At 38.0% G+C, this 14796-nt stretch overlaps 1 protein-coding gene across 3 annotated transcripts in view; it reads left to right on the top strand.

Annotated features, from left to right (window-relative positions):
• top2b (DNA topoisomerase II beta) overlaps positions 1-12500 on the top strand; it is a 51873-nt gene extending 39373 nt beyond the window's left edge. For 2 of the 3 annotated variants that reach the window (XM_051872824.1, XM_051872823.1), the window contains exons 26-35: positions 2514-2669; positions 3012-3095; positions 3191-3388; positions 3703-3856; positions 3974-4141; positions 5415-5592; positions 6087-6169; positions 6243-6332; positions 8266-8489; positions 11968-12500. In XM_051872824.1, the coding sequence (XP_051728784.1) occupies positions 2514-2669; positions 3012-3095; positions 3191-3388; positions 3703-3856; positions 3974-4141; positions 5415-5592; positions 6087-6169; positions 6243-6332; positions 8266-8489; positions 11968-12132 (1500 nt within the window). In that variant the 3' untranslated portion in view covers positions 12133-12500. Of the gene's footprint in view, positions 1-2513; positions 2670-3011; positions 3096-3190; positions 3389-3702; positions 3857-3973; positions 4142-5414; positions 5593-6086; positions 6170-6242; positions 6333-8265; positions 8490-8760; positions 9632-11967 lie in introns of those variants that run through there. The other variant, XM_051872825.1, reaches the window with a different exon arrangement.
• Positions 12501-14796: the final 2296 nt, after the last annotated feature.

Here is a 14796-nt window from a genome sequence, read left to right as displayed (position 1 = left end):
AGATTGCGATTCTCCCATGATTCTGAATAGACATCTAAACAAAAAAACCTCCAATTTACTAGAGGTTCTGACAAAATATTAATTGCTGGACTCTAATTGCCAGAAATTTTTTTATTAATTTGAATGAATTATTTAAAAAAATAGTTTTGAATATATGAATGATTAATAAATACTTGTTTCATTACTGGATGAATCAGGGTTTAACGAATCTTTTTGAATGAATGATTCAATGACAAAGTCACTTGTTGCCACCTAGTGGCGTAACAAGGTAATACAACAGTTATTTAAGCGCCACATTAGTTTTGATTTGCTCTATTTTGATCGCTATGTCCAGTGTTTATATCCTAACTGTAAACTTTTATCTTAGTACTTCTGTGATTAATTTGAATATTTGGCAGCTATTTCAGGCATCTAAGACCAAGTCCTATATCTATTTGAATGGGGGAATCCTGAAATCTCAAAAACTGCTTGGCAAACTCACAATTAAATAACATGATTCAAATCAGCAACAAAATCTGACATGAATTGTCCCATAAATGTTGTTTCTTATGCTCAAATAGCATTAAAAAAGCTTATTTTTCAGTCTTATTTTACTCAGTCTCAGGTTTCTATGGGAACCGGAGCTTCTAACAGCAGCTGCAGTGACGCAATGACTTTATCAATCAGAGATTGGCTCTTTTACTTAGAAGGAGTGACATATTCCATATTGCGCGTTGCAGTTTCTCCCATTCATAACTAATAGGAGTGAAGCGTCTTTCTATATAAATAGTCTTTGAAATAACTACTGTGTGGTTCAAAACAGCTCTCTCTGGCATAGCGGCAGCACAAACACAGATTTGAATGTTCCGGTAGTATTTTTGTCAAAGGTTTAATAGACACAGGCGAATCGTTGTCATTAATAAATAAGATCGCGTGGGTGTTTGAATCGAGATCACAATCTTTTTACGATTAATCGTGCAGCTCTAATGTGTATATATGCATCTGTTAGAAGTCATTCATTAAGATAAAGCCAGAGCCTGACCCATACATTTTAAGACCAAACCCACAATTGTAGATATGTGTAATATTACTTTAAATGTAAAACACTTAGTTTTTATTTATTTTTTTCTCTCGATGCAAACACCATAGACATGTTAATTATCCTGAGCCTGACCTTTAAGCTTTAGACTACAGGAGTTTTTAAATCCTAACCGATTATGAAATCTGTTTGCATCACGCAAATAGATCACATAAATAGAATCTTTACCGAATGTCTTCTCTCAAATCTCAAACATGCACACACTACAAGATTTAAAAATCATGGCGCATCACACACTACAAGATATTATTAAGATTATCATGCTAGAGGGAGCACCTTATGTGATCTCATGCGGAAGCGGATGTAAACAAATCAGCAACATCATCAACGTGTTAGTCTTCGGCTTTCTACACTCACCCCGTATGTTCAAATCTGATGCGAATTCTCCCCAGCTCTTCTCTTTATCCATAGAGTTGTGGTATGTTTACGAAGATACGTTATATAGGCAGTCCTGTTGTTGCCACACTTCCACAATCCGTTGCTCCGTCTCCACTTTCCGACGGACCCGTACAGCAGCTTGTTTCATGGTTGCCATTTCAAAACTTCTCACATTCTCTCGTAATCATAGTCATAATCATCCCAATTTAAAATCCTAAATATCAAACATGTTTGATATTATCGGGGCAGCCCCAATGTGTCTGCGAGCAGATTGGGAGGTTTAAGATTTGATTTGCAAACGCCTCACATTACCAGGTTATCTGGCCCAAACATTGTAACCAACCAAGGTCCTAGACAAGATTTTTTCTTAGATTGTTGGGAGAGGTAAATCGGGAATAAATAGGCCTAAAACTCCTGTAGTCTAAGCCCTCCCTGCTGAAAATCCAGCATAAAATAGCATGAATTTTATGTTGGTCCAAGCTGGTTTATGCTGGTTAGAGCTTGTGTAATGCTGGTATAGTGCTGGTCTAGCTGGTAGACCAGCATAGTTATGCTGTTCTCATGTAAAACTGAACTGGCGAAGCTGGTCCACCAGCACTCCTGCTCCCCATGCTGGTCCCAGCATGCAAAACGTACCTTATGCTGGTGACCAGCAATGCTGGATTTTTAAGTTACTTTGGCTGCTCATTAAATAAATTGGATTTTATAGCTTCTAGTGCAGTGGTTGGCAATCTCTTTGTAATGAAATGTAATTTTTATGTTCCTAGTTAATCACTGTTAATTAATTCTCACACTTTAATAGTATTTATAGCTCATAACCTAATAAAACAAGCTGTGTTTTACTTCAAGGAGAAGTTTTACCTCAAAATATAGATTTGTATGCAGGTGTGAGGTACTTTATCTAAATGAAATACATACACCTCTTTTGCTCACGTGCTGGCGATTACTGACCCCTGTTCTAGTGTTTTAATAAGACTGAAGGTTTAGTTGAACTCTTTACTCACTGTTTATATCTCACTGCTTCTCTTTGTTTGGTTGGATGACAATGATGTCTTAGTCTTTGGAGGATGAGGAGGGTGAAGGTAATGACAGTGACAGCTCAGTGGACTCTGGCTCCTCCTCTGGGCCAAATTTTAACTACATTCTGAACATGCCTCTGTGGTGTCTAACCAAGGAGAAGGTTGAGGAACTCCTCAAGCAGAGAGACCTGAAGGTACCAGAATCTATCACTCTTATAGTAATTAATGTTACAGTCAGTGATTCATATCAGTTTTATACACTTTATTGATATGACTGAACTTTGTTAATGTAATGTAACATCATGAGTGAAGCAGTGTTAGACCCTTCTTTCTACCATTTTTTGGGGGTTTACTGGTATATCACCCACCTCTATTCCAGGTAATCTGAAGTCATATAATAGCTTTGTGTGAGGAAAAGACTAAATGTTATTCACTGAAATTCGGGTGTAGGGTGAACTAATAATTTGACTAATAATAGCAGCATGTTGAAGCCTTCTTTGTTAACTGTGAGTGTGTGCTCTTAAATTGTTATATAGAAAGCAGAGCTGAATGAACTCCAGAGGAAAAATTCAGAAGATCTGTGGAGGGAAGATCTGGCCATCTTCATTGAGGAGCTGGACGTGAGTCTCATTTATAGACGTTAACTTTAGGTTTGGGTTGAATCATGATGCGTGTGATAAAGTATGTGAAAGTTTTGTCTGTGTCTTTCTTCCAGCGTATAGAGGAGCAGGAGAAGGAGAGTGTGAATTCTGGGAAGGCCACGAAGCTGGTGAAAGGGAAGGTGGGCAAACCTAAAGTGAAGAAGATGCAGCTAGAGGAAACTCTTCCCTCTCCCTTCGGTCGCAGGATAGAGCCACAGGTCACACTGGCTATGAAGGCCGATGCCTCCAAGAAACTTACCAAAAAGAAGAAGGTAAGGATGAGTGTGTGTGTGAGGCTGAAATGTGTTAAATATTTACTCTGAATGTTATCACATTAATATAGTCATGTATTAAATATATTACAGGAGTAGGAGTACAATTAACAGTGATTTTTATTATATGAATCTATTTCAGTTTTTGCATTTATATTTATAGAAACCATACAATAGTAATATTGTAATTATTAGTTATTGTAGTAGTCTGGATCCATATATCAATTATACCTAAATAGGCTGAAGCACAACTAATAAATGTCAAGCCTGGTATAGTGTGTGTCTTTATCTAATGATGTCTGTGTTCGTGTCAGGGTGAGGTAGATGCAGCCGTGAAGATGGAGTTTGATGAGGACAGCGCGCTGGGCTCCAATGGAGGAGAGAATTCCGTCATTTCTCCATCCGGCCTTCCCAACCCAGGAGCCAAACCCAAAGCTCCACGGGTCAAGCGAGAGAAGAAAGAACCTGGTAACAATAAATAATGGCACTGTATTTAATTCCAGTTTACTTTCAAAAGTGTTTATATATATAAATGTGTTTATATGTGTATATAATTTTTTTTTTTTTTTTTTATATAATCCTCAGGTACTCCAAAACAAAGGAAGCCAGCAGGTGCTAAAGGTCCACCTAAGAAAGTAAAGAAAAGGAATCCATGGTCAGATGATGATGAAGGTGATGATGATCGTTCTGAAAATGAGCTGGATGAAAGTGAACCTATTATTCCCAGAGACACCACATCTAGGAGAGCCTCAGGTGTGTGTACTTCCATTTATATTTTTGTACAAAAATGTAAAAAGTTATTGATTTAATCATTTAAACCAGGCCTGAGTGATATGATAGTACATCATGCTGTATGTTTTATATCACCCTATATATTTGCATGGCTATCGCCCGTTTCACATATACTCTGTCTGCAGCGCATATATGGTGCATATTTTTTTCCGTGCACATGTTAACGGATTAGAGCTTTCACACTGCACGCGGATGCGGTCCGGCAGTGCGTTCCAGTTGCAGTGCGTCTGCAACAGTGCAGCGATCGTTTCCGCACCGAGTCTATTTTTATTGTGCTGCACCGTGCTGAATTAAAGCAACAGCGCATTGTTCGCATTAAAATGAACATGTATTGATGTGAAAATCTAGTAATTTCACCATAGATGCATATAATTTAAAGTCTACTCTGTTTAAAAGTCAACACGTGGCTTTTTTGCCTCGGGTAAAAAAGTAAAAATTACACATTACTTTGCATTTAGATTAACAAGGAGACATAATGAATAGCACTCGTCTCTTCGTGGAGGTGGAAAAACAAAAGTTCTTTATGACCTGCAGGATTTCTCTATAAAGATTTAAAAGCGAAAGAAAAGATGAGATTCGGCTGTTTTCGCCTATTGTAAGTTTTAATTTAAAATGTTTTGCAACTTAATTGAGCAACATAATATATAAATCTAAAGTATTACATAACTTTATATAGATATAATAATTAATTGAATAAAATGTTGTTTAAATGTAGTGCGTTTAAACGTGACATCTATGAAAGAGTGTAGCTTATGTACAAAGAGAATTGCAATGTTGACAAGCCATGTTCAACAACTTTTGGATTTGAAATAAAAATAAGTAGATGTTTTGTTTGTGATGTACAGCCACGGATCAGTTTGTGCACTGCAAACGTGGCATATGTGAAAGCACAATAGCGTGTGCTGCTCCTGCAACGCACTAGTACTGCAACACACATATGCACTGCAAACAGAGTATGTGTGAAACGGGCATATAAGTGGACAGGACTGCTGTATGTTATTTACACGTGAGTGTGATTAAAAAACATTAACCTATATATTTATATATCTATGGAAGAAGTAATTGACAAGGGGGCCTTGAATTATTGATAAATACTGCAGAGGTGGTAATAAAAATGTGAAACATTTTTAAGTAGAATTTTCAACAAAAGTAACATATTCATACTGTTAAAATGACTGAAATGAATTAAATGAGGCAATAGCCTGAAATGTTCTATTGTGTTTTTGTTTCACAGCTGTGAAGGCCAAGTACACGTTTGACTTCTCTGAGGAGGAGGAAGAAGAGGATGGTGATGAAGAACAGGAGAATGATGGTTCAGCATCACCAGTTCACTCTTATAAAAACACAGAGCAGCAAAATGACGATGAAGAGGATGATGATGACATTTTTCCTCAAAAAACAACATATACTTTGTAGGTTCTGTCTATATGTTCTCTTTTGGGTGAATCTCACAAAGCCTGTCACAAGCATTTTAAGTTCATATTTGCATATATTTTGCTGTTTTAGGACCATTAAGATTTTTCCATTGTGACAATATTTTCATGACAATTAAACACATTTCTCATTAGTGTCATGTAAAAAAATATGACTGCATAATTAGTACTTGTAACAGCCCAACTCATTACTATGTAAATTGTAAACAATATACAGAGCATCATTTTTTTCCTTTTTCCTAGTCTTTGTACTGCACTTATGCTGAATTTAATTAAAATATAATTGTATTGAAGTAATTATTTTAATATAATATAGGGAACAAAAAACCTAAGAAGAAATCTGAAAATAATGACAACTCATGTTTTTTGTGAGGTCCACCTATTTAATGAAACAATGTAGTATACTATTATTCCCAAAGTGACAATCAAATATGGATGCCAACTATTTTTAATTTTAATTAAATCATTTTCAGGCCTACTTCACCAGCGAAGAAAAGGGACCCAGAGCCTGTATTGTCATCTAAAACTGCATATGCTGACAAGAGCAGTGATGACGGTATTTGTGTGTTCAGTGGTGGTTTATCGTGTTAATAATGTGCATGTTTTAATAATGTTTATTTATTCTTCAGATGTGAAGTCAGACAGTGATGATGACAGGGGTCCAGTGTTCTCATTATATTCCAGCAGTTCTGCTTTTGAGAAACCTCCAGCTAAAAAAGGTACCTGACTGGCAACTAACCTGTGATGAATGATCATGTTTAAGACCGGATGGAGCGTCGGCGCTCCCATTTACGTGTCTCTATTTAAGAGCCAATAAAAACTGAACCCATATAGGTAGCACAAAAATTCTTTTTGCATACAAAACCAGAGACTTTACACGTTCAGTTCTTGCCTCCAACATGCTCCTGTTGCGTTGTTTTCACCCTCTAATGAGTCTGAGTAATATGCGTTTACAACAAAAACAGCATAGCCACTAACTGAATACAAATATGTAGTTTTTACGTGCTCATAACTTCATGAAAAATGCACAGATCATAGAAAATGTCATTAACATCATTATTTAAAGCAGATTCTCACAATTAAAATGAACCCAGAATCAACATAATATATTGCGTTGATCACAAGATATTACTCACGGAATGATTTAACTTACTTGGCTAAAAACATGTCTCTCATCTTTCCGGGATGCAGTGTGTATCCAATGTTCCCGGACCCATCCATGTTCGTTTTCCAACGTGGAATAACACAAAATAGCTAACATCTTAAAGCTAAGAATCTCATCTTTTTAATGCATCTAACCATTTTGAAAAATTCCTAACGAGTGCTGAGAAGTGCCTCTAAACCGGAGTTTACCGCCCTTGGGCGCCACCTGGCTGCGAAAAAATGAATAACAATTTATTCAACTATACTTTATGCTATCACTACAAAATTTGAACCAGATGCAGCTGACATGTAGGAGAGCATCACCCAAAAAGAACTTTTCTCCGATCTTATTGCCTTCCTGAGTTATTCCATGTCAAATAAAAAAAAAAGAAAAATTATAAAAAAATATTTATATATTTTTTGTCTTTTATCAGCAGTTTCTCAGCATGAAAATGTCCAAATGTAATGTAATTTATATTTTCTAAACATTTAAAAAGTGTTCTATCAAATGATACCTACCTTTTGACTCTCCTTGCTAAAGTTTTGGAGTTATGAGTCTTTACTTTTGTGTGTGTCGCTCAGAAAAAAAAATTCTAAAAAAGCCTTCAGGTCTTAAAGGGTTAAATCAATGTCAAAATGAACTAAAAACTGACCTTTTTATTTTTTTTTTACTTTCTTTATGGTTGTTCTTCCTCGTATTGTGAGTGATTCATGAGTGCATGTTATTAAAAGAAAAAAAGATTGCACTTCAGCTTCTCATCAGATTTTCTGTCCAATCAAATACTCTCTAGAATCTGAAGCATCCCGTCCCCTACATTATAAATAGACGCTGAAGCTGTGGTTAAAATCAGTCACTTGTTCACAGAATTACTATTTTCTACATGGTGAATGGCACATGGTGCACTATATAGGGGATAGGGAACGATTCAGACAGTGTAAGTATGCTTTGGGGGGATGAAGTCTGGTTTCACGTTAGTGTCAAGCGAACCACCACAGTGCACACACAGTCTGCTCCGGTCCAAAGAAATGATAGCACAGTGAGGATCATATGCGCAGACCAGAAAATGTATCAGACCCATTTGAATTCTGCACAGAATGCTATATTTTAAAGCGATATGAAGGAGATTAGAAGGAGAAACTTTTAGAGATTAGGAGGAAATTGTGGTTTTACCAAGCTTAACGTCTCTGGCAGAGCTGTGATAAACTAAATGCTATTGGCTATTTTAAAAAAGGGGAGGAGGTGTTCGATATGTCCTGCCCTGTCTTCCTGTTTCAGTGGAAATTATGTCAACACATTGAATAATGCTGCGCGTTTCAAGGCACTTAAGTGGGCCTTTAAATTACCAGTATAAATGCACTGAACTAGAAAGATATTGTACAGAGATCTTTAACTAGTATGTGTTTACAGTGGCCATGTAGCTCACCAGTTCAGCCCAGGTATGATCTTAACGAGTAAATGTGAATGGCCAATTTATAATCTGTTAAAATCTTTTTGTTCTGTTACTCCAGCTAAGAAACCTGCAGACACGGCACCTAAACAGAAGAAAGCTCCAGTAAAAGCCAAGAAGCCTGATACATGCATCTGGGACTCAGACTCAGACACGGGCACTAAAAAAGCACCAGCAGCACCTAAAGGGGGTGGGAAAGGCCGAGGCAGGAAGAGGAAACAGTCAAGCTCAGAGGAGGATGATTATAACCCTGTGAAGAAGACTGGAAAGACTGCCACAAGCAGGGTGAGGGATATATCCTCTAGTAATAAGCCTGTAAGCCATGTCTGTGTATTCCTGCTTGTGAAAAGTACTATTTCAATGCAGATAATATAATGCATTTTAAATAGTTTATTAAAAATGCATTAGATTATTTGTTTATTATAAACTAATTAGGAGTTGAAAAATAACATTGATTTCTGTGATTAATATTTGCTGTTTAATGGGGTAAAAACATAAATAAGAATGAATGGAATGAAGAAGTATAGAATGAAGCTATCTTTGCATCGCTCACCAGCTCCACAAGGTGAGAGAGAGAGTCTCTGACTGATGGTCTACATGTATCCAGCCGTGCTCAACCTGGCGTCCTCGAGTGATGGGCGTGACGTGCGAGACCCTCATGAAGGACGCTTGCATGCTGCAAGCTCCATCTGGCTACTTGTTTTTGACAGTCAAGTCAAATCTGTTTGTGTAGCACTTTTCACAATACACATTGTTTCAAAGCAGCTTTATAGAAAATCATGATGTTAATGTTTATAATATCTTAATAATTTAATGATGGGACTTTTCTGTAAAAAAACAATTACACTTCAGTTGGATGGCAATTGAGTGATGATTGCCGCTTGTGGCTATATTTATCAATTATTATTAGTGCTCAATTATTAACAATAGTTCTTATTATTATCAATGTTAAAAGCAGTTTTTGCTGCTTAACATTTTGGAGGAAACCATGAATTATTATTTTAAGAATTCTTTAATGAATAGAACGTTTGTGAACACCATTTATTTGAGTAGAATTGTATTTACTGTTACTTTTGATCAATTTAATGTGTCATTGCTGAATAAAAATATTAATTTACCTACCCCAAATTTTTAAATGATGATGTATCATGGTTTCCACAAAAATATGAAGCAGTACAGTTGTTTTCAACATTGATAATAATAAGATTTTTTTCTTTAGCAGCAAATCAACAGATTAGAATGATTTCTGAAGGATCATGTGACACTGAAGACTGGAGTAATGATGCTGAAAATTCAGCTTTGTGTCACAGGAATGAACTACATTTGAAAATATATTAAAATAGAAAAACATTATTTTTAATTGTAATAAAAATTTTAACTTAAAGGCACAGTATGTTTTTTTTTTTTTGCCGCTAGGGGTCGCTAAACTCTTCAAAACAATAACAAAGGCGTCGATTGATGACACAGTGAATGAGCGTGGACTCATGGAACTTGTCGTCATTCCGATGGATCTAATAATGTTTATGGCGAAATGATGTTTATGGATGAGTTGAATGCATTCATGTTTTTAACATGACTGTGCTATAAAGTAGGGCGTGGCCGAGAATCGTGGGCGCAATTGCTAATGAGAGACAGATATCAGTGACACACACGAGTCCCAGGAGATATTAAGGAATGAGGTCAGTTTATTTGACAAATTACAATTGTGAGGTAACGCAGCACTGTTTTACTCGGTCTCACGTTACACTATCATACTAAACTGCGTTTGAGTGTGTTGAAAGTTGTATTGTTATTCAATGTATTAGTTTGTTGGCTGTATGAGACTAACAATAAGCTAGATCAACATTAGAATATCATACTGATGATATTCTAACATTTCATCGTGTTGAGCTATATAGCATTGATTAGTCTTGTGTAGCCTACATTTGCTTACCTTGTCTAATAACATGAAAGAGCGGCGTCAGGCTCTGTCAAGTCAAAGTTGTCGCAAAGCTCTCACCATCTCGGAAATGCCACGCCGATATTGATCCTCCATTTTTTTTCTCCTTTTGTCCCAAAGTTTGCTTGCCATGGTCCATAATGTTTGAACGAAACAACAACAGCGTGTCGCTAGATATTATGGCTATAATACTTCATTTTAAGTTGAAAAAAAAACATCTATTTAATAGAGGCATCGGTATTAGTATTGGTATCAGTGATAGTGACCTTCATTTATAGTAATTAGTATAGTAAAACATGCCATTACACAAATATTTGAAAAATCAAATATTTAACATACTATCTTTATGTTGATAGCTTAGCAGGCCATAGCTCAGGATAATATTATTCACAATGGCTTTTCACTTGATTTGATAGAATTTTGATTTGATTTAAGTCTGTCGCTATTGATTATTTTGAAAAAAAACCCAGATGACTCGAGCAGTTTTTAACAGCATGCTTTGAAAAGCCTTAAAAATATAAAATCAATGTGGCTATGATGACTGGATCAAAAAAGTATCAAAATTATATATCTTTATATACTGTATATCTGAACAAAACTGTTATGCCCATAAGGCTGTTATGTACTTCAAGGATGACAAGTTAAAGAAAAAAAAAAGTTGCACAATGCAGATTTTTTTTTTTTTTTTTTTTTTTAATTGCTTACACACTGAAAGTGGTACTTAAGGCCCACTTAGTGAAACAATTCACTCGTATACCTAATCTTCAGATCAAGTCTGCAAAACTGCAAGCATCTGCATTATATTCAGTTTGCAATTGTAAAACACTAAACACAGTTTCTCTACATAAGATACATCAAAGCTAACAGCTCTTGTGTTTCATTTGTAAAACTGACATTTATATGCCACACTCATTTTCTGATTACCTACACCCAATGATCATTTTACCTAATTTGTTCACTTAGAAATTAAAACTCATTGTTTTAAGAATTATTTTTACCCCCTTGTATTTCTATTTTTTGTAAATATATACTGAATATACATACAAGTCAAGTCACCTTTATTTCTATAGCTCTTTATACAAAAAAGATTGTTTCAGAGTAGCCTCATGCAATAGAGCTGCAAAATTTGAATTTGTTACTAACAAGCCAATAGTCTAACAGCTCAAGTCAGCTCAGTGTTGATTCAGATCAGTTCAATAACTGTAAAATTCATCAACTGTGCAACAATTTTGCATACATACTGTATATACAGTGTATTTGTGCACTTACAAAAGTGCTATGACAAACTCCTGTGGACTCCACTGCACACTGCAAAATACATATGATAGTAGAGTTTTTCATTTGTCGTATCCGTGTAGTATGGCTCATCATTTGTTTATAGTTACTATGCAAAAACGCTATTTTTAGAAGAGTTAAAATAGTTTTCAATAGTGTTTGCTTTTACAAGAGATGTGTGATGTTTTGCATGTTATGTGCTTGTCTTTGTGTGTAAAGTTTAGAGAAAAGGAGCCATAGTTTTAAAAATTGTGTGTAAGCAATTTTAAAAACTAGTCAACAAAGTGTAACAAAGGAACATGTGGGGTGATTGTAAGTCCAGGCTTGTGTTCAAAACTGTACCAGTTAAAGTGACAGAATCACAATATTTTCTAAACAATAGAACTGTGATGCACAGTTATAATTTTGCGTACTGTACTTAAGCTGAACTCTGTGGTCAGATGCATCCAGATAAGTCCAGTTCTTCACTTTTTTTTGGACTCTGGATCTTGCATTACCCAAAAGGAGAAGTACAGTGTCTTATCATGTTCTGTATGTGTTGGCATGTAGAAACCAAAGAAGGCAGCGTCTGATGATGAAGATGATGATGACGCAGGCGTGAACAGCTTCAGCCGTCTGGACTCAGGCAGAGATCGGTCTGGTCGAACCAAGAAAGAGGTCAAATATTTTGCAGAATCTGATAATGATGATGACGACGACGATATGTTTGACTAGAAAACACACTCGCACACACACTCAGTCCAGAAAAATGCTTGTTGAAGAACAGGTTCACTGTCTTCTGCCCAGCAGAATTTTGTACATTTTATCCTCCGTTTGATTTTTTCTTCAATTGTGATGTTGAATTCTTTCTACTGTGTAGCTGTTTTACTCTTTTTATTGTTATTGCTATATTATTATTATTATTATTAATGGTATTATTGTTATGATACATTGACAATGTTGTTTTTTTATTATTGAATTGTATTTGTCCTGAGCAGCTTTTAGAAATTTAGACCGCTGTGCTTTAGCACCTTTAATGGTTCAACGTTAGAGATGACTTACCTTTTTGAGATGACTTGGAAATAAACATGAAATATAAATTATTTGTTGGTCTCAAACAATTTGCAGCATTTCATTGGTACTGCCATTGCAACAGAATGTTGAAGGGGTCAATATAAGTTTATCTCTATGTGACATGCTGTTTATTACCACAGAAGTGTCAACTCATCCTTTTGAAAACAAGCTAAAATAGTTCTCAGGTGACACAGGACCAGAAGGTGATCTGCATAGAAAAGTTCGCCAAGGATGCAAAAACAATGATTTACTTTACAACTTTTAACAGGACAACATTTAACATTTCTATGAAAGAATTTAACAAAAACGTCTCGGGTTATGTATAACCCTTGTTCTCTGAGAAGGGAACGAGACATTGCTTCGGTAACGACACTTTGGGGAACGCCCCTCAGCGTAGCGAGTCTGAAGCATGAATGAAACTATTCCAATCCTGATTGGTGTTGTGTCATGACGTAACATGTGATGGCACAGAAGCTACAAAGGGATGCCTGCACACAACAGAGTCAGCTTTTGCGATGAAGCAAGTCACTCCCAGACATGAGGAGATGTGGCAAAGGTATGCAGTGTCTTGTTCTCTTCTCAAGGAACAAGGGTACATACGTAACCCGAGGCGTTCCCTTTCGAGGGAACCAGCACTGCGTTGGTAACAACACTTTGGGGAATGAATACCCACTATGCCACACTGAACACTTCTGTCCCAGTGTGAAACTGAAACAGGCACAACTTAGGAAGAGAGCACCCATGCGCCTGGCTTTGAAGGGAGGTGCAGACTATAAAATCTAATTAAGGTGTGCAGAGTGGCCCAGCCAGCCACATCACAGATCTCCTGAAGATGAAATCCTGAGAGGAAGGCTCTAGAGGACGCCATGCCTCTAGTAGAATGGGCCCTCAAGGCCAAAGGTTAAGGCAGGTCACACACCTGGTTAGCCGAGGCAATAGTTCAAAGCAGATGAAGTCTCTGCTTCCGCTGACACATGTGGTGGAGGATGGAAGGCCTGCAGAACCATAGACTGTGCCAAATTTGACGGTACTTTAGGCAGGTAGCCAGGTCTGGGATGCAGGATGGTTTTAACTCCCCCAGGGGCAAACTTAAGGCACGAAGATATAGACAGGGTCTGGAGATCTCCCACTCTCTTGAGAGAAGTAATAGCGAGGAGAGAAGCCATCTTAAGCGTCAGGTTCTTAGCTGTTGTTGACTCAAGGGGGCAGTGACAACCCATTATTGAGCACTACAGCCAGATCCAAGGTTGGAACTCTGGTTCGAGTCACACGTCTCATCCTCCAAGCACCACGGAGGAAACGTACAACCAGCTGGTGCCTCCCCAAAGGCCCATCACTTATAGGGGTGTGGAAAGCCGCAATGGCAGCCACATACACCTTAAGTGTGGACGGGGTAAGACCAGCAGAGAAGCGATCTTGGAGGAACTCCAGCACTGAAGCCACCGGGCAGTTAACTGGGTCCAAACCACGCCCTCTACACCAAGTGGCAAACACATTCCACTTTAGGCCATACAATCTCCTTGTGGATGGAGCTCTGGAACTGAGTATGGTTTCAACTACTTCAATCAACAGGCCAGTCTCTAGGTACTGGTACAGATCCACAGTTTCCACAGCTCTGGCCAAGGGTGAAATATTGTGCCTCCCGCCTGAGACAGAAGGTCCTTCCTCATAGGGACCTGCCAAGGGGGGCCTGCAAGGAGTGTTATGATGTCCGCAAACCATACTCGGGCCGGCCAGAACGGGGCTACTAACAACAAGTCGGCCCCTTCTCTCTGAACTCTCTCCAGAACCTCCGGGAGCAGAGCGATCGGGGGAAAAGCGTACAGGCGTTGCCTTGGCCACGTCTGTACCATGGCATCCAACCCCAGTGGGGCTGAATGTGTGAGAGAAAACTACAGTGGGCAGTGATACGTCTCTTGAGACGCGAACGAGTCCACTTCCGCTGGGCCAAACCTCTCCCATATCAACTTCACCACCTCGGGGTGAAGCCTTCATTCCCCGGGCCCCAGCCCCTGCCTCAACAGGATGTCTGCTCCCTGATTCTGGTCCCTGGGGACATACATTGCTCTGAGAGGCAACAGTTTCCCCTGTGACCACAGGAGGATCTGGTGTGCCAGTCTGCATAGAGGGCACAACCTCAGACCCCCCTGATGATTCAGATAGGAGACCACTGAAACATTGTCCGTTCGGACTAAAATGTGGTGACCCCTGAGGTCTGGGAGGTAGCTCCTAAGAGCTTTGAAGACCGCCATCTAGGGTTGGGTATCAAGAACCGGTTCCAAATTTCAAAGAACCGGGGATTCGATACGATGCATGCATTTCGAT

Source organism: Ctenopharyngodon idella, chromosome 19 (genome assembly GCF_019924925.1).
Source record: "Ctenopharyngodon idella isolate HZGC_01 chromosome 19, HZGC01, whole genome shotgun sequence".
Lineage (NCBI taxonomy): Eukaryota > Metazoa > Chordata > Actinopteri > Cypriniformes > Xenocyprididae > Ctenopharyngodon > Ctenopharyngodon idella.
This window is presented reverse-complemented; position numbering and strand designations above follow the sequence as displayed.